Source organism: Cynocephalus volans, chromosome 8 (genome assembly GCF_027409185.1).
Source record: "Cynocephalus volans isolate mCynVol1 chromosome 8, mCynVol1.pri, whole genome shotgun sequence".
Lineage (NCBI taxonomy): Eukaryota > Metazoa > Chordata > Mammalia > Dermoptera > Cynocephalidae > Cynocephalus > Cynocephalus volans.
This window is the reverse complement of record NC_084467.1, coordinates 82,990,949-83,018,779: the sequence shown is the minus strand read 5'-3', so window position 1 is coordinate 83,018,779 and position 27,831 is coordinate 82,990,949. Positions and strand designations below refer to the sequence as shown.

Sequence of the window (27,831 nt, the reverse complement as noted above, 5' to 3'; positions counted from 1 at the left end):
TCATACATTGTTGGTGGGACTGCAAAATGGTGCAGCCTCTATGGAAAACGGTATGGAGGTTCCTCAAACAATTGCAGATAGATCTGCCATATGACCCAGCTATCCCACTGCTGGGAATATACCCAGAGGAATGGATATCATCAAGTCGAAGGTATACCTGTTCTCCAATGTTCATTGCAGCACTATTTACAATAGCCAAGAGTTGGAACCAGCCCAAATGTCCATCATCAGATGAGTGGATACGGAAAATGTGGTATATCTACACAATGGAATACTACTCACTCTGCTATAAAAAAGAATGAAATACTGCCATTTGCAACAACATGGATGGACCTAGAGAATTATATTAAGTGAAACGAGTCAAGCACAGAAAGAGAAATATCACATGTTCTCACTTATTGGTGGGAGCTAAAAATAAATAAATAAATACACAAATAAATGGGGGGGGGAGAAGACACAACAATTACAATTCCTTGAAGTTGATACAACAAGAGAACAGATATGAAGTTGTTGGGAGGGAGAGGGGAGAGGGAGGAGGGAGAGAGGTTTTGGTAATGGGCCACAATAATCAACCACATTGTATATTGACAAAATAAAATAAAAATAAAAAAAACAAAAAACAAAAAACAAGCAAATGTTGTATAGGGTACCTGATTTTTTTTAATCCGAACAGAAAATAAGTACACAAGTTTGCTAAAGAGAATTGGTAAAAACTGAATGTTACATATTATGGCATCAGTACATCGAGTTTACTTTGGTAGCCAGTAATTCTTACAGTTAATTCTGAAAAAAACAAAACTGGTTATGTAGAAAGAAGAGTACAAAATGCCCCTTTCTGAACCTCTGTTTGGTAAAACTGATTTCAAATCTAGCTTATTAATTATATTCACTTTCAGTTCTCCCTGTGCAAATAATACATGTAGTTATTAATGGTGGTTTGGTGAGCTGAGATTGATTTCCCTTAAGATAGTTCAACATAATAACCAAAATATTAAAAAGTTATTCAAAATTCACAGAAATAAACCAGTGCCTAGAAAACAAAATTCATCCATATGCATAATAATTTTATAACATTTTTAAAAAATCACGATCAAAGACAGTGATAGTATTTCATACTTAGTGCATTCATGTAGTGCATTCCTATGGCTCATCTGGAATTTAATACCATCTCACCACCATACTTCTAATGAATGGGCTTCTTACAACACACAATCTTTCCAATTCTTTTAAAAATATAAAATACTTGTAAGACCTTCAGCATGACATGTAAGGACTTTGTGTTTTAGTACCCCAACCATTGTGAAGATTAGGTGTGACATGTTAACCACTCCTTGTAAGCAAGACTGCACATATACATTTGTTACATCACCACAAAGAACCCTCAAATAATGCAATACTGCAGATTGAGAGGGGCATTTATTTAGCTAAAGAAAATACAAATGGCCTTCCTGGAGTCAAATGCACCCCAAGACATATACAAGGAATGAATATATAATTGCGACAGCTAAAAAAATCTGCCACTGTGTAATAAATGCTATTACGCAATGATGTTATACATTTTAATAATACATTCCGATTTGTTTCCCACTACCATGGGGCACAAGAAAATGAAACTCAGGACTATCTTGTTAGAATAGGACAAATGATGACCCCAGTTTTAAACAGGGTTCTTCATTGAAGGAAAAGACAGAGCCATAAAAGTCAAATTAGCTGACTTCAAATGGTTTACATCCCAGGATGAATCAGGTTACACTGATTTAAGCCCAATTTAATTTAGGCAGGTTTTAACCACAAGAATAAGGACATTCTTAGTACATATTAATAATTAAACCAACATATACACAATTAGCAATATCCTATATAATATTAAATGTTTTAACAACTTGTCTTCAATTATTCTATATCTAGTTAATCTTTTGCTTTGTGTAAAAAAAAAAAGGAAAGCTCAACTTTATTTTACAATGTACTTTGTATTTCTAAGTGTATTCTGTAATTATTTCATTGAAGCAGGTACAGTTCCCCAGATTTCTCTAAGAGCCAAACTCAACTGTATCTTCTGTTATCTGTTTGAATTCATAATTTCCTCTGCCATCCATACGCAGGTAGTACTATGGGAAAGAAGAAAAAAAATCAGTAACTAAGAATGGATACAGTACTTTCCTCTATGAGAACTAACAGCCTTCCTCATTATTTTAAGGGGACCAAATCTATAAACATCCCACAAATCAGAATGCTTCTATAACTCCACAACCAAGAATCTGAGCTACCAGTAGGTTGACCTGTGCTAAGTGCAAGACTGTTCAGTAGGGCAGTCTTTATTACTCTTTGAAGCTAATTTCCTAGATCAGGTCGGAATCTGTAACTTAATGTTTTTTAGTTTGTTTTTTTGATTTAGCAGAGGGGAAAAAGAGCTAAACAGTATGCCTACATACCCTATCCTCTGAAAACACTTAGGGATAGCAGTTACAAAATCTTCTGATTTCCCTTAGTGGCTTATTATTTACAGAAATATTTTTGTTTTCCCATTTTCTATTCTGCTATTTCTTAGCTATTCTGGCCCCTAACATTCCAATTCTTTGTGTCCCCTGCCTTCACATATCAATGGCCTGTGGTTATTCTGCTAATTGTTTATACCTCCAAAAGAAGAGGAAAGGTGAAACCCAAGTCGTCTCTCTATCCTATGGCTATTAATGTTTATGAACTTCTGAGAAATCACAACAGCAACAGCTTGGGTATATTTTAAATTGTTTTGATTTCTAGTTGTTCAATTCATGAAAAATGAACAAATTATAATATGACATAGAATAATAAAACTATCTTTAAAAGTTACACAGCTATATAGAATTTCACTACATTTTATTAAGTACTTTCACATAGGCTACCTCTTTGATCCTCATGGTAATCTAAGAGATAGGTAAGCAAGGCTCAATAACTTTATTATACAGAAGGAGCAACTAAGGTTAGAAACAGTGCTGTCTAAACCCGGGCTTTCTAACTCCAAATTCCATGTTCTTCATTTTATCACTTGTAGACTATCAGCTAAGCTGTAAGACTCCTCAGGGTAAAGACAGTAATCTGTATCCCTTGTGACAGCCCAGTACCTGGCAAAGAAGGTGCTTAATCAGGCATGAATTTTGTGGAACAAGACACCCTTACTGTTGTTCCCATTTTTCTCAAGCCCCCCTCCCCCCCTTATTTTAAGCTAAAATTTCTATATCATTTAGGAAGGGAAAAAAAGAAAAAAAGAAAAAAAAAAAAAAGGGAAGAGAGGAAAAGGGGAGGGGGAGAAAAAGAAAACAAAATGAATTAAACTGGGTTTACTTTTAGGTTTTGAGCATTTTACCTTAAGAGTTGAAAAGAACTGTCATGGTGAGAATAGCACTGCTAAAGTCCCAGAATAAATAGTACTTCTGTTCCAATGTAAACCTATCCTTATAAATTATAGTGACTACCTAATGAGTCCTATTTCATTACAGTAAAGATAAAACATAGCTAATATTATTCAATTTCCCCTTTATAGTCCAGACCTCTACTGAAAATGCCCCTAATTTTTTTGTTATCAAATTCTTGAGACTTCTTCCTCTTCTGTCAATACTGGAGGATAAGAAAAAATTCTCTAATACCTCTCTTTACAACTAGGGATTGTTTACATACACTGTAGCTTTCAAAACTAACAACTATAATAATATTTAGGAAAATCCTATTTTATTTTATAAAACTGAAATAGAATCATTTTTTTCCTTAAGATACATGCTTATAAGGGAATATTCACCATGAAATCTAAAACTATATTATTCTCTTAAATTCACATATTTAAATAAAATAAACTTCCACTGTACCATTCAGTGGAAGAAATACAAACCTCGTGGTGTTTCCAAAGAGATTTTCTATGTGACACAGTGAAGAGGGTGATGCCGACCTAATACAAAGAAAATGATTTAGGTTTATATCAATAACAGAGCCACAAATTAAACTAGTCTGTATATTTTAACCTGTTAAGATGACTGTCTTCAGTGGCTACAGTTAAATACCAACATCAAAGAGAAAAAATTACAAGGATGCTAAATGGTTATGGTAATGAAAAGTAAGGGCCATCAATCACATAAAAAAACTAACAGGTACAAGCATTAAGTGTTTTGTTTTGGGCAGAAAATATATCTCCTAGCACATTTTCTATTTTATTGTGAAAAATATGAGGATGATAAAAATAGAAAAAGGTCAAAGCTAAGAAAAGTTAAATTAGTATAGCACTTTCTATCATCAACCTGCCTCTCCAATACAGGGACATAATCCCTTATTGGGACTCTTGTCTTGTCTTGGAATTCACATTTTGTAAACTATTATTTAACACCCCAGAAAGGTTCTGGGACGGAATTCTGTAATTAAACACATGAAAGTTTCTGCAGCAACACATATGGACACTGGCATTGAGACAGAGTTTAAATATCTTTTGTTAGTTCAGGCCAGGTTTTGCTTCAAAATTAAGAAAAATATTTGGTTTTAAGAGCTTTCTGGATTGCAGATTGCAAATAAGGATCTCTAGGTCTATACTTGAGATTTTCAGAAAAGTTCTATTATCTTCTGAATCAGTGGTTCTCAAACGGGGCCAGGGGGATTTTGTCCCTCAGAGAACACTTGGCCATGTCCAGAGACATTCTTTGTTGTCTAAACTGAGAGCACAACTGACATCTGACGGGTAGAGGCCAGAGTAACCGCTAAACGTCCTACAATGCACGGGAGAGTTCTCTCCACTTGCCATCCAACTAAGAATTAAGAATTATCTAGCCAAAATGTCAATAGTGCTGAGGTTGACAAATCTTGCTATAGACAGATCACTGTTTCTCAAAATGGATCTCTCAAGGCTGGCAGATAAATGCTTAGGGTATCCAGAAAATTTCCATCAAGATTTCTAAATTTTATTTTTATTTTGATGATAATTATTAAAGAATTAGCATAAGTATATTCTGGCTTATTGCTGCCATGAGATTCAAGTGCCCAAATTTGTACTTACAATTCTGCTGGCACCACATGATATCACTCAAACTTTTATTTTTATTTTTATTTTTTTACAAATTTATTTTTTTTAATAGTATTTATTATAAGCATATTATTATTACAAATCATGATTTCTCTTTATGCCCTTTACCCAACCTATCCCTCCCCAAACCTTCTCAAACTTTTAATGTGTCATAAATTTGGCTGGTTCTGGAAAGGTTCTCAATTTAATTAAGAATTGCATGATAAAATAAGTACAAAGGTAATTCAAAAAGTTCATGGAAAGAGAGAATTGAAAGATAATGCAAATTTTTCCATGAACTTTTTGCAGTACTCTCGTGTATTATCAGTATTGATAAAACATACAGTTGAACTGTACCTCACATAATGTATTTATTAATGCAGACATTAGAACACAAAATAAAAAAACAAAATTCAAAATATAAGATCTGGGCCTCAGATAGTATCTTTCCATAATTAAATCTCAAACAGTATCAGCAAAACAGTATCACAGGACTTTTTAAGGCTTTGGATTCAAAATTGCATATAAATTTTGTCTGTGCTTAATTTGTAAATTTATATTGATTTTGTAGCAATAAAAAAGCTCTAAGCATATGTTTAAGTGTTATTATAGCAAGAGATTTTAAGTTATCACAAGGGCCCCATATAAATTTTCTTCCTTTAAATGGAAACTATGTTTTATAAAATTTATAGAATCTATGTGGAGATCTATAGCCTATAGCTAGAGCATCTGAGGAAACTGCATGGACAAAACTACCAGAAAAAAGCCTCTAAATCATTAATTAAGTATAGACCACATGGTTTTAAATATAAGAGAATACCACAAACATCTCTAATACCTATAAATCTGAAAATCAATGTGGACAAATGCATAAATAAATTATAAATTATCAAAACTGACTCAAGAATACAAAATAGACCATTAAAGAAATAAAATCAGTAGTGAAAAATCTTCCAAAGATGAATGCAGCAACTTTATTCTTTCATCATTACACCCGTGCTTCTCAAACTTTAATGTGCATTTGAATCACCTAGGAATTTTGTTAAAATGCAGATTCTGACCTAGCAGCGCTTGCGATTATGCATTTCTAACAAACCCCAGGTGATGCTGATGCTGCTGATCTGTGACCACACTCTAAGCAGTAGGAATTCATACTATCTATATGCAAGATGATCTTTTTCTACCTATTGTAAACTTCCAAAGAACAGGTTCAAAATGTTAAAATACTCCCATACCTCATTTACTTACACAGAAACTGTATACAGCTAGGATATGCTATTGTTCTCAAAATCTCACAACAGTATAGACAGTGGTAACAATTCCTCAAAGATAAAAACAGCTGAGACTGTTAAATGATTACTTAAAGAATGGAGACAATGGAGACAGCTCCACATTTGGGTACTAAAAAAAGCTTTGGTAAAATATTGCCCAGGCCAGAGAATAAAACGGTTAAATAAAAAATTGCCAAGTGATTTTCGTCGAGTTTTCTTGATAAAAAACAAATGATGCTTAAGTAACGTTACTGGAACAAATTAGAAAAAAACAGTTTATTAACTCTGAGTACAAGTGATGAGGTAAAAGGGAAATAGATTTAAATCTATTATTTGTTTCAGACCCAAGAATAGCTAAAGAAAATTATATACAGAACGCATTTACAATTCCTTTTCTTTTACTCATTATCCATTAATTATCATTTTTAAAATCTTTATTAAAGCTAGGTATCATCATTTGATTGTAATTTTGTTACTTAATGACACAATCTTTTCTGGTCAGACACTTGTTGGACACAGGGTAAACTAGGGAAGGGGACACAGACCTTCAGACCGAGAACCTGTCACACTTACCTTTCGACAATGACTGTAAATATAGCCTTCCACATCCACACTAACCGCACTTGTGCATTCATCCAAAATGGCAAACTGGGGTTTATGATAAAATAATCTTGCCATCTGAAGCATAAAAAGAAATATTTTGTGTAAGCACATGCAGACCTAAAATTAATAAGCTAAGACAAACTTACTTTAAAATAAACATGCATTTGCAGTCTCGTAAAACAAAGTATAAAAATTATCTTAAATCAAAAACTACTTCCCAGAAATTGAAACGATACAAATAAAACTAATTGTCTTTATTGTCATCTCAAAGAGGAAAATGTAATACGTAGAAAATATTTACTGCTCAGACTAAATCAAAAGCTTTAAGACTGACGTGAGATGAAGTTGAGTTTTAAACTAGTATTAAATAAAGTGCACTAAACAAGATTAGAGGGTACCTATGTTAACTAAGTCTTGGAATTCAGACTAAAACATTTTGTTGCTTAAGTAATGGAACCAATTAATCTTGCAACCAATTATTTTTTAGTGCACCTGTTTCACATCCCTGGTGTCAATACTGGGAGTCCTCATTTTTTAAAGCCTTTGCCACTTTTGTAAATCAAAATTAACATCAAGATTATTATAGTTTACATCTCTCTGATTATCAGGAATGCTGAATATTTTCCCATATTTATTTTCCACACGTATTTTATTTTCTGGGAACTGTTTATTCTGATCTTTTGTCTAACAGATATTCTAATTTGTAACCTGCCCTCAACAATGATCTCCATGTTGCAAGACCAATGGACACTTTTCTGTCCTTACCCAATTTATCTTCTCTGCAGCATTCTACTCAGATGACCACTCTTTCCTTTGTGAGACAGTGACAGTGAAACCATGTTTCCTCCTACTTCTTAGGGTCCTTTCTCAGTTTCTCTTCCAGCACTTTCTCTTCCACTCGACCATTAAATACGGGAACTCCTCAGGGCTTATTCCTAGGTTCCCTCTCTTTTGCTGTATTGTACCTCTCAGAGTGATCTCATCCAATCTTATGACTTCAAACACTTATTTACAGTCTGTAAACTCCTAATATATCTCTTACCTATACTTTTCTAATTTCCACATTGATATATAAAAATTCCTATTTGACCTTTTATTTGGATATTTCATGGGACTCTCAGACTTTAAAAGTCTAGAACTCAAGTGCATTTTCCACATTTTCCCCCTAAAATCTATTTCTCTCCTAATCTTGAACTATTTCAGAAGATAACACTATCCAACAGCTGCTTAAGCTAGCAAGCCAGGAGTCCTTGATCCTTCCCTTCTCCTCCTGGCCGTCATTCCCCTGTCCCCATTTTTAGTCCATTCGAGTAAGTCCTGTGGAGTTTAAAGTCCAGTCACTTTCCTCATTCTCCACAAGCATGACCTCAGCCCGAGCACACTCCTCTCCTGCCTGGATGACTTCAAATAGCATTCTTCTTCCTCTTCTGTTTCTCTCCGATCCACTCTTTATGCAGCCAGAGAGAATCTTTCAGAAATGTAAACCAGAGAACTTCACTCTTTTGCTTAAAACCCTTCAACAACTTCCCATTTCACTTAAAATAAATTCAAGCTCCTTACACGGCCTACAAGTCCCTGCACAATCTTATTCCTACTCATGCTCTAACCTCAACTCTCCAGCCAACGTCACCTCAAATGCGAGGAACAAGGTGTCTTGAACCTTAGAGGATTAGCACATGTCATTCTTTCCTTATGTCTCAAATGCCTTACTCTGCTCCTTGTATCTTTCAAATTTCTGCTTAATGTCACCTTCTCAGACAAACCTACCCTGGCCTCTACCCCCCAATCCAAGAGGGTCCCTTCTGTGACATCTCTGCAGCACTTCATGTATCCTGAATTGTATGTTTGCCTTTCTCTGTCCGCCACCCAGGCTGTAAGATTCCCAAGAGCAGAGACTGTTTTAATCACTACTGTGTACCCAACATTTATATATGGATAATTCTCAAATGTTGGATAAATGAATGACTAAAACAAATAAACAGCTATCTTGGGGTTTACATCTATTTGTATGAGGTGAAGAAGGGGAAGCAGTTAGTAGAGATGACCAGGAAGTTCAACTGTACAGGACATGAAAGGTACAGACCACAAGGGACCTCTGGTTAAGGCAGAGTTTACATTCTAGATCGGAGACCTGGAAATGTCTTTCTGAAAGAGAAGGACTAGAAGAGAGAAATATAGTTGTGGGGGTAGAGGAAGGTGAGTAAGTGAAGGAAAGGGAAATGATAAAGTCAGAGGGGTGAGGGTGCATAAAACACAGATGGAGACTTTAGTCTTTCTCAAGAGGAGGAGGATGTGTCCTCCACAGACACTGGACGGGCAGTCCAGTGCAAGGTTAATGATGAGCAGTGGTTATCTGAAGGCATTCCACATATGCCTGTCCTCTGAGCCTCCACAGGACTCTGTACATACCTTTATCATCATTATTCTTTCTGAGTTTCCATTGTGTCCATTTGTGAATCTTATACTTCCACTTTCTTTGAAGTCACAGTATAAGAATTTAAATTTTTTTTCTAGACTTGCAGTTATTTCTATAGTCATCTTCTAAATTGACTCTAGAAATGCCCAGTGGTTTCAAATTCTCACTCTTTCGGCCCAATTTCCATTTTCAGTATAGCTAGTATCTTTATCTCATGTTATAGCACCAGCCAGGCAAATCACAATATTAAGTTGATATTAAGTTCAAATAGAGCGGCTATGATTTTGGGACAAACAACCTGCAAATTCAGGGAATAGGAGGCAACAAAAAGGTAGAAAATAACCTGAAGATAATGAGTAAGAAATTCCACTACCACCATTTCTTTTGCTCTCTTCCCTTGGCTACAGTTTTCTCTAATTTCCATAAAGCTAAGACTCAGGAGGAAAAAAATCCTTTGGATCTACTCAAACTATGGTAGGTATACTTACAAAATGACTCTTTATAAGTTACCTCTCTTAACAGGGTACCCAAAATATTATTCTTAATATTGTAGAGTTTAGTACACGTTTTTGGTTTGGGATAAGTTCAGTCATCATAAAAATTAAAATACAGTTGGCCCTTGAACAAATCAAGGGTTAGGGGCACCAACCCCCCGCCCCAATCCAAAATCCCCATAACTTCTGACTATTCAAAAACTTAAGTACTAATAAATAGCCTACTCTTAACCAGAAACCTTCCCAATAATATAAATGTTGATTTACATGCATTTTGTATGTTGTATGTATTATATACTGTATTCTTAGATATATAAAAGACCATTGCAAAAAAAGGAAAAGAAATCTGTGGAGCTGCTGAGTAGCAGCAACAACAGCCTCACGAATTTTTCCTTTTTTTTTTTTTTTTACAATGGTCCTTGCACTGGATTCATTTATCTTGAAATGGCAGGCAACAGCAGCTGCAGACCTCATTCTATGCTACAGATCAAATGATTCAGCTTTTCATTGTAATGGCATAACTTTTCTCTGCTTCTTGGGAGCACTTCCAGCATTACTACTGGCACTCTGTACAGGTCCCTTGGTGTTATTCAAGATTTGCAGTATGCACTAAACACGATGAAAAATACGTGAGAACCACAAGACACTTTTTAGTGCAATACACAATTTACTGGAGAGACAAAGTGCTCACTCAAAGATGGCTAGCTTCACATAGCATTTTAAGCAGATACTTGAGCTCACCACAATACCAACAGGAGGTGGCCACAAAATTAATACAGTAGTACAGTACGTACTACAGTTAATTTTATGCAGTTGTGATTTAATACTGCATCTTTACATTTGTTTACATTTCTCTCGACTGCAAATGACACCACGTACAGTCTATAAAAGTGCGTATGTAAGTTTTGATAAATTTTAACTTTTTACAGTAGATTTGTGTATATTTTATGGTAGTGCATGTAAAATAGACTAGTATCTACATATATTTTATGCATTCATGACACACCTAACTTTAAAAAAATGTTTTTTTGATATTTCTAGGCTATACAGTTCGTCTGAGTTTTTACAAATTGTTGCATATCTACAAAAAATGTTCCAATATATTTTACCGAAAAAAACCCATGTATAAGTGAAAGTGAACCCACCCAGTTCAAACCCATGTTGTTTAAGGTTCAACTACAGTTCAAGTGCTTCTTTGTATTAAGAAAATTTAAAAATTCTAAATAACTTTAAGTAGTACATACCGAGCCTTGAAACAAAGATAAATATACTAGGGGAAGGAAAGGGCAAGAACAGAATAATTAATAAAATGACAATAAAATTATACTTGATCATCGCTAATACCTTCAGCTATTTCAGGGAGAAATAGCTTGAGTCAGACAAAAGAGATATCTACATGGAAAAGATACTGAAAGAAATTTCATAACCTAACCAGAATCACCATACATCTTAGGACCAATGTGCTACAAAGTTTCCCCCAACTTTTATAAAAATGAATTACTGGTATATAACTGGATCTGCAACTATCCTTTCACAGATACTGGCAGTGTATGAGTTTTTCACAATTCCAAATTTACATGCAATTTAAACATTTTCAAGCACGTTTATATTTAAACTAGTCAAAATAGTAACAATTGCTAAATAAAAAACAAAAGATAAAATAAAACTACGTGTTTTGAGTAATCAAAATGCCAGACTCCAAGAGTGACTTTATTCAACCAGTTGGATTTTTATGCAATGTCTTCAGAGTACACTTACCGCCATTCTTTGTTTTTCTCCACCACTGAGTACATCCATCCAGTCCTGAACACTGTCCCATCCTCCTTCACGTTCAAGGATATGACCCAGCTGGACGTTGTCTAAGTATTCCTTCAGTACCTTTCAGAAAAATGATTGAAGATGAAATCAAGCTTAATAAAAATCAACATTCTCTATCTTGCTTTATTTTTAAACAAGAATCACAGTAATTCCATTGCCAGTACCACTTGAAGTACATGTTCAGAAAAGAATGCGGCACAAAGGTAGCCCTGAACTTTCCAACTCCTGTCTATACTAATCTTGACAAAATATGTCTAGTAGCTTAAAGAGAATAACACTATTGTGCATAATTAAAGGATGAGAGCAATAAGAAAACAAACAATAGTGTAAAGATAAACACTCAACCAGTCATATTTAAGCAAAGTGGTTATTATCTTCTCTCAACTTGGAAAGTTGTAATAATGGTTTTGAGAGGCTTTACAAGTTAGGATAAACTACTTGGCATTTAAAATATTAGCTGACAAAGAAGCATTTTCAGTAGATCTAGGATATAAAAATTCCCTTACTAGGTCAGATATCCCCTTCTTTTTCTGATCTTCTCTTCCATCTGGATATATCACTTGGTCTCGAAGTGTTCCAAGGGTCATATAAGGTCTCTGACAGTAGTAAAGCAGAAGTCATTAGAAGTGGATTTTTAAAAAATAAATAAAGGGCTGGCTGGTTATCTCAGTTGGTTAGAACTCAGTGTTATACACCAAGGTCAAGGGTTTGGATCCCTGTACCAGCCAGCCACCAATCTATTAATCAATCAATCGAGCTAGCCGCACACCAGTAAATAGAAAGATTAATAAATGAATAAAAAGGGCAGGCCAGTTATCTCAGTTGGTTAGAGCATGGTGTTACAACACAAAAATCAAGGGTTTGTATCCCCATACCGGCCAGCCACCCAAAAAAAGAAAAAAAAGAAAAAACTTAACCATCTAGTATTCTTCGTAGACCCACTCTGTGTCAGGCCCTATGCATAGTAGTGGGCTGTTGGGGAGGGTTTAGAGGTAGACCTTACCAGCCAGCCACCATAAATAAGTAAGTAAGTAAATAAATAAATAAATAAATAATCTTTAAATCGAAGATTACAAAATAACTCAAGGTATTACCTGAGGAACATAAAATAACTTTCCTCTCTCAGGTTTGGTTAGATGTCCTCCAAAAAGAGGCCATAACTGTAAAAGAAAAAGGAGGGAGGAGAGAAAGCAGTTATGAGATGCACAATGTAGTAGATAGTATGGCGAAATAAGACTGCAAAATTCTCAGGCCAATTTGTGCTTACTTCACCAAGAACACGGAAAAGTGAACTCTTTCCACAGCCATTTGGACCACAAACTAGAACGTTGGCCCCAGATCGAACCTGAAAGAAAATTAGTGTATGAATTAATTAGATTGAGTGAATATATACTCAGTGAACATTTCCTTAGAGTTAAATAGCTCTTTGATAATTATAAGCTTTCTATTTTGTCTGTAAATGTGATAACAGGTAGAGAAATAGAGCGGCATGGTGAAGGGATATTTTACTTCTGTTTACTTTCAACTTTTCCTGTTATATTTATTTCATTTAATAATCATTATTGATATTATAATCTTAATCTCACAGTTGGAATACAAAGAGCTAAAGCTTAAAAAAATCAGAGACTTCTTGAAGATAATAAATGTGTGTATGCACGTCTTTTTTTAAAAAAAGGAATTGTAGTATATAGACTATTCCACATCTTGCTTTTATTACTGAACAATATATCACAGGGCTGGCCGGTTAGCTAACTTGGTTAGGGTGTGGTGCCGCACACTAGAGGTCAAGGGTTCAGATCCCCTTATGGGCTAGCCACCCAAAAAAACCAAAACAAAAAACAAAAAAACCCAATATATCATATATCACAGATATCCTTCCAGGTTAGGATATTCAGACGTCCCCCATTCATTTAATGCCTTCAATATATTCCATAGTAAGGATGCACCATAATTTTATTTAAACACTCCCTTTTGGTTAAACATTTAGATCATCTGCATTTCTTGTCTTTTGCTGTTTTAGATAATACTACAATGGACTTCCAAGTCAGCAAGTAAACTTGTGTACTAGTGAGAAATGTTTCTATAAAATAGATTCTTAGAAATCAGAAGTGATGGATCAAAGTATACTTGAATTATAAGTATTTTTTTCATTGGTTATGAATATTCATGAGATACAAAGTTGATTGTCACCCCTCGTGCCCATGATGTGAGGGCCAGATTCATACTGGCAGCATACCCATTACCACAAATTGCATTTGTACCCCGTGTCCTCCACCCAATTATCCCCAACCTCCCTCTCCCGCATTATAAATATTTTAAGGTGCCACTAAATTGTTCTTCAACAACATAAAGTAAAATGAGAAAATATACAGTGGTAAAGTTCGAAGCTTATGGTTTTTTAAGTGTCTAATCAGCTCTATAAAGAATCGGAAAACCTGAATTCTAATTCTACTTTACAACATTAATGTAGTGCAGCAGAAGACACCAGAGAGATGAGTTGCCCTAGCTGTGTAACCTGCCTTTGACAAACTTTTAAGCCTTAGATTTCTATTATTTAGTTCAATGAATATTTATTGAATGCTCAGTGTCAGTCTGTGGTCTAGGCAATGAGGCTACATTAGTGAATAAAAGAAACAAACAAACAAAAAAAATCCCTGCCCTTACCAGTTTACATTCTAATGAGAAGAGACCTACAAAAAAGAATATGCATAATAAATAAGCAAATTAAACAATATGTTAGAAAATAAGTGCTATGGAGAAAAAACAGATCAGGATAAGGAAATTTGGAAGTGGGTGGGGGAGTTGTATTTTTAAGGTGGTCAAAGTAGACCTCACTGAAAATGACAACTGGGCAAAACTTTAAAAGAAGGAATGAATGAGGAGTTTAGCTGCAGGAAGACTGTTCCAGCACCACCTTTCCCCACAAAAACTGGTGCAAAGGCACTGAAGCAGGAATGTATCTGTCCTATTCAGAAACTAGAAAGGAGGCTGACTTGGCTGGAGAAAAACGAGCAGGAGGAAAGAGTATTATTAAATGGGATCAGAGAGGTAAGAGGTGGAAGTAGGATAGCAGGAGGCAAATCCTACAGGGTACTGTAAGCCATTGAAAGGACTTTGCTTCTACTGTGATGAAATGGAGAGCCATCAGCATCATTCACGATAGCCAAAAGGTATGAGCAACTGAGGCAGATAATCAGAGAAACAAAAGGTGGTATGAACAGTATTCAATCTTGAAATGGAGCAAAATTCTGATACATGCTACAACACAGACAAATCCTGAAAACATGCTAAGTGAAATAAGCGAGACCCCAAAGGACATATATTGTATGATTCCACTTATATGAGGGATCATGAATAGTCAAATTCACAGAGACAGGAAGTAGAATAAAGATTACCAAGGGCTGGGCAGGGGTGGGGGAAGGTGTTACTGTTTAATGGGTACAGAGTTTCTATTTGGGATGATGAAAAGGTTCTGTAAATGAACAGTGGCGATGGTTGTGTAACATTGTAAATGTACTTAATGCCACTAAATTGTACACTTAGAAATGGTAAATTTTGGGCTGGCCCCATGGCTCAGTCGGGAGAGTGCAGCGCTGGTAGCACTGAGGCCGCGGGTTCGGATCCTATATAGGGGTGGCTGGTGCGCTCACTGGCTGAGCATGGGGCAGACGACACCAAGCCTAGGGTTCCGATCCCCTTACCGGTCAAAAAAAAAAAAAAAAAAAAAAGAAATGGTAAATTTTATGTTATGTATATTTACCAAAATTAGAAATAAAATTTTTAAAAGGAATGAGCCTTCAAAGGAAGGTTGAGAATTACTAGTCTACCATACTTGGTCTATAATAAAACATCACAATTTACGTACATCACTGTTAGAGAATGATCTATTCTAAATGACTTCCGGATAAACAAACTGCCCCTTTTTGTGAAAAACATAAAAGAATCATTTTGATGGACTTCTAAATAACTTGGTATTTCTTTATTCTATAAAATTGAATATAATGAATATATGCAAGGTTAATAATTGTATTCTTATTATAATAGGGTAGAAGCTCCTAAAATTCACAGACCTGTTAATTAAATGTTCCCTATTATTGTGCTTTATTTGAGTAATGTCAACCATATATATATATATACACACACATATATATATACATATATATATATATATATATATGTATATATATATAATGAGGCGTATATAATACACCTCTAACTGCTCATTGTTGTTTACTCTGGTATCAATATTCCTACCTCCAATACCCCTCCACACTATTTGCAATACACCAGTAAACTCAAAAACCAAGTTTGCAATGATGTATATAAATAATATCTAATGAGTTCAGTAAATCTAGTTATTCTCTTATGCTCAAATGTGTTAGGCTCAGCATTAACTTTTCTTTACTCCATGGCTTTTGGCAGTGTTGGACAAAAACTTCCAAGTAGGACATTGGCCATGGTAAGCCAGTGAGAATTTTTCCATATTAAAGATTTATAAACACATATTTTGGGGAAACTGAACTAAGACTAAAAGTCAAAGGTAACATTTACAGAAAATTAAGTTCTTAAAATCTTAGATTGCTTTACTGGGTCAACAAATGCTTTAAACCACCATATTTTTACCAATAAAAATCTTCCCCCAAAAGAACAGTCCTTAATAAATCCTACTTCCTATGAGTTTACCATAATAAGTTATCAAAAAATTCTACACATAAAAAACAATTTAAGTAAAATAGTGATCATATAAAATTATGTTGTTCATGAAAATTTATTGGCTTCTTTACACACTGTAAATATGTCTTACTGAAAAAGGTAAAAAATGTGAATAAGTTACGAAGTATTACTTTATTCTCCACATTATAATCTATAAATTGTTATCTCTTAAGGTCTATCCAGTCTACACACCTCACAGAAGAATATCTAAATAGATAAATATGACCGTGCTGAGAAGTTTATAAAGGAAAAAAGCTTATATTATTCGATCCAAAAGACAAATGGATCATAAAGTAGGAAACATTTATTTTTGATGTAGCGTCTCAGTTTTATCATGCCTCTTTCCAAGAGAAAGGAATCTTTATTTTAAAGTGAGACAGATGAGTAGAAAATAATCAGAGGTTACAAAGAACTAAAGGACAATTGTCAAATGAAGAAAGGCTATGCTAAGAAAAATGATGGAAAGAGAGAATGAATGAGAAAAAAGCCAAGTATAATTTAGAATACCTTAAGTCAAAAAGAGAGAAAAAGAATTTATAACAGTGGACCAAAGGGACAGAAAAAAACAAGAATCACAGGGTAGACACCAGGTGGTAAGGAACATGGTTACCAAGTAAAAAACTTGAACAAGAGGGGCATAACTAAGGACTCAAATGAGACTTTTCTAAATGAAAACAAAACAAAAGAAAAAAAGTGAGAGCCCTTTCAAAACTATAAAAGTGAAGTTATAGGAAATGACCAGAAGTATATTAAATCCAAACATAAGGGCTTTAAAAGGATGTGCTCTGGACTAAAAGCAAAGTGACAGCTTTAGCATAGTACCTTATGCCAAACTAATATTAAGGACTATAACCATGACCTACTACTCTGTATATCTATACATACAGATCCCAAATCCTTTTTTAGTACTGGAAATCTTACTAAAGATAGAGTTCTGAGCTATTTTTTTAAATCTCTGAAATCAAGCCTGGTGGATGACTACCTACTTTGCCAAGGGAGCACTAAAGTGACTAGAGTACCTAAAGCTCAGTGAGAAACACTTCTGTGACACCTGGAGCCATTCAATATTTACCAACTGTATATACATGTTCTGTACTTGCTCATGTGTTTCCTGGTTTTAAAATAAACATGATGATGATTCAATGCTCATTGTTGAATAAGTTCAAAGTACTTTGCATAACTAATATTTTTCATTTTTATATTTCCTTGAGAAGTAGAGATGTAGTTAATATAATTATTAAAGCAGAAAAATTGAAGACTTACCTAATATTATAACAATTTAAAAACAAATCCAATAATTATACTCTTTATTTTATAAACTATCAGACAACATTCCTTCAATGAAAGCAGCTGAAAAAAATCCCCACATAAAACACGTATTATAGAAGGTCATATATATAAGCATGTGGAGAGGAATTCTAGAGCTGTGCTATCCCAATACAGTAGCCACTAGTCACAAGTGGCTATCTAATTTAAAATCAAATTAATTAAAGCTAAATAAAACTTTAAATTCAGTTCCTCAGCTGTACTAGTAACATTGCAAGTGCCAAATCCACATGTGGCTACTGCATTGGACAGGGCAGACACAGAATACTTCCACCATCACAGGAAGTTCCACTGGACAATGCTGGTCTAGTGAAATGGTATCTGGAACTGGTGAGACAGTCTACATGCCAGGCATTTGTTACTAATCTTCAAGATAGCCAGATCTGAACTATTCATAAAGTCACACAGTACCCCTTAGATTCGTTAGTCTTACAAATCATACAAAAGCACTCATCATTTGTCTTTTCTTTTTAATTTGGCTGTCATATTCCCATTTTGATAATAGGCTATAGTGAATCAGCATCACTACTCACTTGACATAAAATTTTACTTGTTTTGGATGAATGGCTATTTGTAGTGCTATTGTGCTGCTCTTCCACTGTTTTCATGAATGGTAAGTCTTTGTTTTGTTTTCATAGGTATAAATCCTCCTCTACAGTTAATACAATACCAAACTGTTTTTTTTTTTATTTAAAGATATTAAAATTACATTTTCATGTTTAAATATTCATTCTACACTAGAGATTCCAATTAACTATATCTTCTATGACTTTCTTGACATGGATTCACAAATATTTGCAAAGATTTTTTTATAGCAGTATTTGAATTTTTTAAGTTCTGTCAATTAAGAAAAATAGGTTTCTGTTTCAAAGACTTACTTTTTAAAGCAATTCTGTGGATTCAGAGACTAAGTCAAGCCTTAAAATTATTTTAAATGTTCACACAATATTTTTTCAGTTCACATTTTGAAGATGATTTAAGCTTTTATACGATCATTTAAAAACTTACTTCAAAACTAAGGTCTCGGATCAAGACATCTCCATTTGGCGTAGCTAAAGGAACATGATCAAACCTACAGAGGAAATAAATTTTAAAAAGGATATTAAAATATATATAAGGAACTCAAGAAAAATACAAATAACCCAATTAAAAAATGGGCAAAGGTCCTAAATTAAAAACACTGTATTTTATCCTTGAAATTTGCTAAGATAGATCTTAAGTTCTCACCATACACACAAGAATGGTAACTCTAGAGGTCACAGATAAGCTAATTGGCTGGAATGTGGTGATTATTTCACATTGTATACTTGCATCAAAACATTAAGCGGAACATCTTAAATATATACAATTTTTATGTCAATATTTTAAAGCTATCATTAAAAAGAAGGTCATTTTAAATTAAACACTAAGCAACTGTAAGCTGAAAGAGAAAGGCTACTATGAAGTTTAACAAATATTTATAGTGTTAAAAAACCTTTACAGGTACATACTTTATAATGTTATCTGCATTGATGATTTCTCCAGCACCAGGTATCAAGGGAATGACTTGTGCTCCTTCAATTCCTTAAATGGAAAATAAGTATTGAAGCATCACATTATGTCAGCAAAAACTTAAAATTTTGACCGCAAACTGTGACATTCATATTTACCCCTTTCCTGTTGTGAAACCATCGTGCGTTCATATTTGCCGTGATTTAAATCCTTTAATACTTGCATTAATTCTGTAATCCGAGCAGTAAAACTAAAATTTTTAAAAAAGGAAACCATAATCAAAACTCCTGACTGTTGTTATATCTTTTATTTTATACAAACTTAACTGAAGTTTCTAAAATTATAATTTAGTTTAAATGAAATAACCTAAAAGAAGTCTCATCAACCTGAAGTATTAATGATAGTATGGATGTTTTATTATGTCTGGATAGGAATGCAGAAACATGGGGATAAGGAAAGAGGTTTCATGGGACCTCTATCTCAACAGATACTTCATTAATAGGCAAGTCAAGATGGCTGTTTGCTGCTAGGATTTTAAGAAAGTTTCTCATGGATACTACAAAAGGACTACTGCTGGTGCATTCTTAGACCCAGAAGTAGGAACCCTGATTTGCTGCTGGAGTGTATAAAGTTGGCCTTGAACTGTAAAGATATGAGAAAAGTTATTAACAAGTAAGAAGAATGTTAGCATTCTCAAGAGAAAGAGACTACTCGTAGTTTACAACTTCTAGCTTGCCATGAAGACCTTAACTGCCACAGGAAGAAAGAAAAAGGAATAAAGAGGAAGAAATATGAAGATGGCTCACAGGACTAGGAAAGATCTTAAGTTATCAAATTTCTTCAGGTAACCTAAAATTTATCATGCTTTTTATTTTATGGTATTTTTTACACCACACTGTGCCCTTTATATTAGAACTTGAAATACTAAAATATTTAGTTCTGTTCTATGGTCTAAGAACAATTTTACTACTAAACAATATGACCATATTTACAATTGCACCTGCAGATACCATAAGTTAACTTTTCATTTTTTCCATTAAAAGTAACTTCACTTTTGTTTATCTGTTTTGCTAGGTTGCCAGTATCAAAGTTCTAACAACAAGAATATATGATGGGGCACAAAAAAGTTCAAATGAGAAAATTCTACTCATTAACTTAATTTTCTGTGAATTAAGAAAAGACTGCTATGATTCAACATTTACCAACTTATCAAATACCAGTGTGTTCATGGAGTAAAACTGCTTGAGAACCACTAATCTAGTGTAAGACTCAAAACAGCTGTCTTCAGGAAACATGAAAACTTCACTGTCAGAGAGCAAGTTTCCTTAATTTTCTATCAAAACGAGCTTCCTGGAGTAGGAAATGTCATCTTCTTACCTTAACATCAATTGGGCACAATCATGAAGGATAACATATTTTTAAAAATTGTTCTCTGCAACTGCTCATTATTATTAATCTTACCCAGCCAATCTAGTCATTTCGCGCCCAGCCAAAACTATTCGACCCAGAGCTTGAGACATTCGCAAAAGCATTCTTCCACTTTGGTAGTAGTCCTTAAATAGAAATGAATATTAGTTTGTGCTTAAATTTCTAAGATTAAAAACTAGGCCTTCTTTATTTTTAAACTTTCATTTCATCATTCCTTTACCTCCAGCAGTTCTGAATGTGTACTCTTGAGATGTCGAGGATGAGACAAATCTAGGAAAGGACGACTGACAACCAGGTAACCAACTACAGTTGCAAGATCTGAAACAAACAGTTCAGGTTGAAAATGTTAGCAATGTTTCACTTTTTCCACCTACAGCACTGAGCCATCAATTTTAAAACATACTTACATTTGGCAATTATGCTATCAATGAAGCCCATAGAGAACCGAAACAAAATGAAATTATGTAGATGCTCCACCTGGAAGAAAACAAAAACAAAAAATGTGTAATTCTACATATAAAAAAATGAATCTACCGTGAGGATAAAACAAATTATATAATGCATTTACTTAACAAATATTTACAGAATGCTTATGATTTCTGATTATACTGCATATCACACCTCATTGAGCACGATAATCACACAGCAGGTGCCAAACATTTCATGAAATCACTTTTATGCAAACAGAATGGAAACTACATGAACAATTTTAACAATGTTTCCCTTGCATGTAACAGTACAATGTTACTGTATGTACAATACTGTCAGATAGTCCAAAACTGATCAACAACCAACAAAAAGAATAGAGGGATGAGCTAATTTGGGTGAAACACTGGCTGTCCAGATTGGCACTCAATGCTTTGATTTTGGTGGAAACACGTGGTCTGTGCTTTCTCTAAGAATTATATTATACCCAATCTGAACTGAGAACTAATGTAAGTCAATGCCATACAGTCTGAGTCTGTAGCTTTACTCTGAGTATGCATTAACTCAAAACCAAAAGTCTTAAAATGTTTTCTATTCTGGAGTTTTAATGTTCTTGAATTGTCCATCTATCCAATTATTCCAGGTCCTGCATGACCTGGGACTGGGCTCTGTTTTCAAGCTCATCTGCTTCTACTTTGCTCCTTCTCACTCAGCTCCAGAACTAATAGTTTCTCAAACATGCACCTGCCTTAAGGTTTTCCTCTTGATGTTCCTTCTGCCAAGCGTACTTTTTTCCTAGATTCTTACATTTTGTGATAATTCCCTCACTTCATGTGGGTTTCTAATTAAATGTCACCTGTCGAGAAAGACCTTCTTGGCCATTCTAGCTAAGATAGCTAGGCAGTAGCCCTCATCATACTCCATACCTTTAGCCAGCTTCATTTTTGGTCACAGAACTTATTACTACCTAAAATCATATAGAACATCCAGTTGTTTGCATATTCACTGTCCCCTCCATGAAAATGTGAGCTTCCTGAGTACAGAGTAGTTTGTTCCCAGTATCTTCTGCTACAAGAACAATGACCGGAACTTCTACTCAATGCATAATCATGTGTCAGGCACTGTGCTCAATGCTGAAGATATGACAATGAATAGAACAAAGTGTCCCTGAGTTCATGGGGTTTATATTCTAATGAAAGAGGATAATTAGTAAACAAACAAGATAATTATAGATTACAATATATGCTTTTAAAGAAACATGATTAAAACAAAGAGGAACTATTGGAGATCATTTCAAGTAGGCTGATCAGAGAAGGCAAAGCCTCAATAAGCCTCAAAATCTAAAGGATGAAAATAAGCAAGCCAGGTGAAAAGCAACAGGTGAACACCAGTCTCCTGGAATATTACGTTAAGCACATTTTATCATGAGCACCCTAAAAGTTCAGTCCTGTTAAATCTGAAATAATTTAAAATGACAGCCTCTTTAACCTTTCTAAATCATCTAAAATATATATCTAATTTCACCAACTTCCACTAAAATGTAAGCTCCTTGAAGGCAGGACTTTACCTGTCATGTTTACCTCCACTGCTATTAGCACCTGGAGAAGCACAGGCACTTAGCACTCAACATCTTCTGAATAAATAATGAATAAAATTACTTGAATTCAAATTTTCCATGTGGCAAGTGAATAAAAACTGAAGTATAGCTTTCACAAGAAACAATGTCTATATTCTAAATCAAAGGTCAGCAAACTATGATCCAGTCTAAATATAGCCTGTCGCTTGTTTATGTAAATAAGAGTTTTATTAGAACATAGCCACACCCATCCATTTAGGTACTGTACATGGCTACTTCTGAGCAGCAGAGTTGAATAGCTGCAACAGAAACTGTATGGTCTGAAAAGCCTAAAATACACATCTTGCCCTTTACAGAAAAAGTTTGCTGACCTCTGCTCTACATAGTAATTGTCACTGTACTTTTATGAATGCTAAACAAATTTTTTCGGTGGGAATCACTAAATTTATCAGTAACTATGATTTCTAAGCAACCTCTAAAAATACACTGAAGGCTATTTTATTGTTAAAAAATAATTACAAAATAGTTATAAATAATACTTTATATCTATCCACTTTTATAAATGGGGGGTTAATATATTGATATTATAGTTTTTAGAGTCTTTTTTATTAAAAGGTATAAAAATCTTTATAGCTTTTTAAAAATAAATATCTTTAAGATATGAATAGATACATAAGATATGTTTATATATGTATCAGCATAGACCAAAAAAAAAAAAATCTTTCCATGGCCTCAATCAAGTATGTTATCTTACCAGTTTTCGGAAGACTGAGTGGATTGTCTGCTTTTCTCTTTTATTCCCATTGTAAAAGGCAATTTCTTCACTATTAAAGAAAATAATTTAGCAATTAATTTTTATGTTACCTAAGCTTGAAAAATAATTGAAATACAGTCTCTGATGACTGAACATTTGTATTTAAATGAACATTTTGTGACTAATAGCTTATCTAGTACATCTCAAGCCATGGTCTGTACTTAAGATCCTGCTCTTAGCTCATCTGACATGAAGTACAGAAATACACACCTGACTGGGTCATACACTGGACTATAACCTATGCTTTATGCAAACTGGCTGGGAAAGATATGCTAGGCTAATTCTCAGAAATTTGAAATAAGACACAGAAGGAAGTTGCTATGATACATAGAAAGGCAGGACTGGGACAGACATTATAGACTACAAGTTAAAGAACAGACCTAGACAGGAGGGAGAGGAAAAACAACAGCTAGAAAAGGATAGGTAGTGATGCCTTGACAGATAGCCTTTGAAAAACAGAAAAGCGGGCTAAGTCCTGAAGGCTTCACAGTACCAGCTCCCAGGAGGCCTGGATGCACAGTTTTTCTTATTCCTGGAACCCTACAATCCTCACAACCATTCCCCTTTTATTGAGCTGGCCTGAACGGGTTCACAAGCACCACAGCATCTTGACTAGGAAAAAGGACACTTTACAGATAAAAAAGATTAAGTGTAGTTAAGTACATTTGAAAGTCATCCAGACAACAAGTCAAAAAGCTGAAATTATAACTCATTTCTGATCTTAAAGTTTATAGTCCTTCCATTATATAAGTATGATATAGACTGTCCCAGCAAAGTACGTGTTACAGCAGAGGAAAGTAAATATTTACTAGGAGTCTAGAAGGCATAGGTTAAACAGCCTTTAATAAACACCCATTTCTTTAATCTTTTCTCTTTCCTTTACAAATTTATAAGTTTTATATTCTACCCCAAAATATACCCACATTTTTTCATCATAAATACAAGGCACCTCCTACCTTACTCAACCCCTTAAAGTAAAATTAACTTTCCACAAAGATGCACATATTTATCCTGAGTTTCAGTTTCCTTGACCAATGATACAGAGCCCCAGGGTATAAGAATCCCAAGGTATGAGAATCCCACAATTCTACACCTATAATTACTTTTTTTTATACTTCCTTTTACCTCTTCATACATCTCAGCCTACGGAAGAAGATGAGCTAAGGATTCTCCTTCTCCTGAACTAAGTCATTTTAACCCTAACCAAAAATTTGAAAGAACTAAACATTCTAGAATAGGGATGGCTGCCTCTATAACATCTATTCTCTTTCACATCCTTCTTCCTAAAAAAACCCTGAATTTTCTTAAAGTTGTCTATCCTCTTCTGTGTATCCTAATGCTTTAGAAATGGCCTCAACCCCATTCATAGTGTATGGGTCCCAACTGGTCTAAGCCAATCACTTTGCTATGAAAGCTTTAGGCATGGGCAAGTGAAAATTCTGGCCAATGAGATGAAGGAAAAGTCGGCTGTGGGACTTTGGGGAAACGTTTCTTTGCTCTCTTAGAGAGACACCAGAAAAAATGACACCTGTTTGATCCTAGACCTTTTTCAAGGGGAGATGGGCTAGTGAAATGTAGAACTGCTTTTGCCATCTTGTGATCACAAAAAGAATTAGCCTGAAGAAAGAAGCAACATACAAAGCGGGGAGAGCCAAGAGAACTCAAAGAGCCAGAGACCTCATCATGCTGTGCCTGGAACTGCTCTGACTTAAGAGTTCTTATGTGAAGTAGTAAAGGTCCTTATTGCTGGAGCCATCTGACTCCTGTTTTCTGTTTCTTGCAGTAGAAAGCATCTGAGCTGATACCATCTTTCATTTACTTGGCAAATCACCTCTCAGTTTAACTCTCTGTTCCTCTGCTTCCCCACAGCACAAAACCCCATTTAAAACTGGTAACATTTTAGCAATGCAAGGATTGCTACACTTTTTCTTCCTGTTTTAGATTTCAAGACTATTTGGAAAATAGGTAGACACACATGCAGTGAGACTTAATCACTCAGCAATACAAACAGTCACAAAATAAAAAATATTTATGGATAAATTGAGAAAAAATTTTCTTTGAACAAGTAAATAAATTTGAATTTGAATCGTACCTTGACTACGTTTAAAGAGAAATTAACAGAAGATATGAAGAGGTGAACCAGGGATACCACATAGTTAAGAAGAAAAATGGCTCAAAATATGAAAAATTACTACTTTATCAAACTAATATCCTTCATAATACATATTTTCAAAACAAGTAAATACACACACTATTTCAATAACAGTGTTACCAGACTTCTTGAAGTCAATTTAAATAACATAAATATCCATAAAAATTAACTTTTAGTATAGCTTTAAGAATTTCTCCTTACCTGTTTGTGATAAGCCGAGAATTAACGTATCTATATTCTCCTTCATACTTCTGCTCAGTTATTGTCATCTTACCAATGGGTCTTCTAAGTCGAGTTAGAAATAGCCCAGAAACAAGCAAGTAGCCCATCATGCTTGCTGGGCCCTATTATTATTGGGAGAGAAAGATAGACAAAGTTCAAGGACAGCATCACAAATTCACTGGATGCAAAAATGTACAATTTCTATGATTAACCGGATGACTCTGAGAGAAACTGATCCTTTGGCTCAATTTTTTCCCCTTTGTTTCTTTCCAGAAAAAATACACACTAGCCTCTACACTTCTACTACTCACCTACTCCTCCCCAACCAGCACAGCTAATCCCCCAGCTCTCTCACATCTGCTCAATGAAACTCATCATTGCAGTTTTCACTTTTTCTATGGCTTCTAACACTTTTCTGTTGGAAGTCTTCTTGATAATCTTCTAAGAGTCCACAATAATTCTCAGACTTCTTTTTTGCCATCTCTTTGAATGTTAGTATTTCCACAGGTTCCTTCCTTAGGTCTCTTCTCATGCTAAATTTATACCTCTAGTCCCATCACTCTTATGAACCCAAAATATTATTTCCAGACTGTATATCTTCACCTCACTACTGTGTAAATGCCTCAAGCTCAATTCCTCCAAACAAGCTCTATCTGCCTTTCCCTGCTTTTGCACATCTTGCATCCAGCTGGTGCACTTTCTAACTTTTTACGTAAGTGGACTCATCATCCATTGGCCATCCCAAGAAAAAAACTTCAAGCTTACCTTTCAAAGCTCACCACAGGGTCTTCCTTCATTTTTGTATATATCCTACTTGCTCTGTGCTATACTGAAATAATTATTTCCTGAACATGCTATTCAATGAGGTTATTATATCTGGCAAGCCTGACAAATATAATGGACACCTACTTATCTCCCCAAATATAAGGTCCAATACTTCCAGGCACTTAAGCCTTCATCGAAACTTGGCTGGCCAGTTAGCTCAGTTGGTTAGAGCATGGTGCTGATAACACCAAGGTCCAGGGTTCAATCCCTGTGCCAGCCAGCCACAATAAAGGAGAGAAAAAGAAACTTCTACTACTCTACTTACCACACTGCATTATAACTGCTTGAATATCTACCTCTTTCACCATATTGTAATTCCTCTCCAGCAGGAACTGTGTCTTACTCATCTTTTCACTCCTACTACCTAGCACAATGTATGTGGAATATAGTATGTATGTATTCGAGATTTTTTAATATTAAATCTGACTGATTCAATGCATTTCAACAATTACTGCAAATATGGGCTAAAGAGATAATTAAAACATAGTTTCTGCCTTTAAGAAATACCTGGAGACATTTAATTATTGTAAGATATTACAGTACAGAGACAAGAAACATTAGGCCTATTCACTTGCTCAGATTAAAGCTATAAGAATGATTAAACCTGGATTACGGAATAGCAAAGTTGGTTAGGAAGACAGACAAGAAAATTCATATAAAAAACTGCTTTCCCCTGTGTTTTTGGAAAGCAACAAAAACCACTATGTAAATTATTTATTAATCAGCTACAAAATGCATATACATACACATATACATATACACATAAAATAACCACATTATTATATAGTCGTGTTATAAATATATGACAATAACATTACATATTAAATGACCAAAGTTAGACTTCAATAAGAATACTCACAGAAAATTTAAAGGTGATTCTTGCCATCACAGATATCAGAGACAGGTGATAAGGCTCATGGGAAAGCCAACCATTTACATTATTATAAAATATTCTTGAAACTGTTACACCCATTCTAAACATATTGCTGATATTTTAATATCCAAATTTCATATTAAAATAGCTATCTCCAAATCTGTTTGTAGACATTACTTTGCAACAATAAGTACATATATTAATGTTTAAGTACTTCTGTTTATTATTGCCACAAAATTTTTCTAAGTATCTAACTTAAAGAAAATTTAAAAACCAAATTAGCACTTTTTAAATCGCTAGCACAGTATTATTTTATAACCAGTCTTTGTTAGGTACACCATGTGAAAACACATTCTTTGAGATAT

General features: G+C 34.5%; 1 protein-coding gene across 2 annotated transcripts in view; it reads right to left on the bottom strand.

The window, feature by feature from the left end:
• Positions 1-637: 637 nt before the first annotated feature.
• Positions 638-27,831, bottom strand: part of ABCD3 (ATP binding cassette subfamily D member 3) — a 76,310-nt gene continuing 49,116 nt past the window's right edge. For both annotated transcript variants that reach the window (XM_063104260.1, XM_063104259.1), the window contains exons 9-23: positions 25,747-25,889; positions 23,334-23,403; positions 20,985-21,054; positions 20,798-20,895; positions 20,611-20,702; positions 19,308-19,399; positions 19,149-19,221; positions 18,667-18,730; positions 12,887-12,964; positions 12,714-12,779; positions 12,126-12,215; positions 11,560-11,679; positions 6,862-6,966; positions 3,863-3,919; positions 638-2,108 (exon numbers count right to left, since the gene is read on the bottom strand). In XM_063104260.1, the coding sequence (XP_062960330.1) occupies positions 2,031-2,108; positions 3,863-3,919; positions 6,862-6,966; positions 11,560-11,679; positions 12,126-12,215; positions 12,714-12,779; positions 12,887-12,964; positions 18,667-18,730; positions 19,149-19,221; positions 19,308-19,399; positions 20,611-20,702; positions 20,798-20,895; positions 20,985-21,054; positions 23,334-23,403; positions 25,747-25,889 (1,296 nt within the window). In that variant the 3' untranslated portion in view covers positions 638-2,030. The remainder of the gene's footprint in view (positions 2,109-3,862; positions 3,920-6,861; positions 6,967-11,559; positions 11,680-12,125; positions 12,216-12,713; positions 12,780-12,886; positions 12,965-18,666; positions 18,731-19,148; positions 19,222-19,307; positions 19,400-20,610; positions 20,703-20,797; positions 20,896-20,984; positions 21,055-23,333; positions 23,404-25,746; positions 25,890-27,831) is intronic.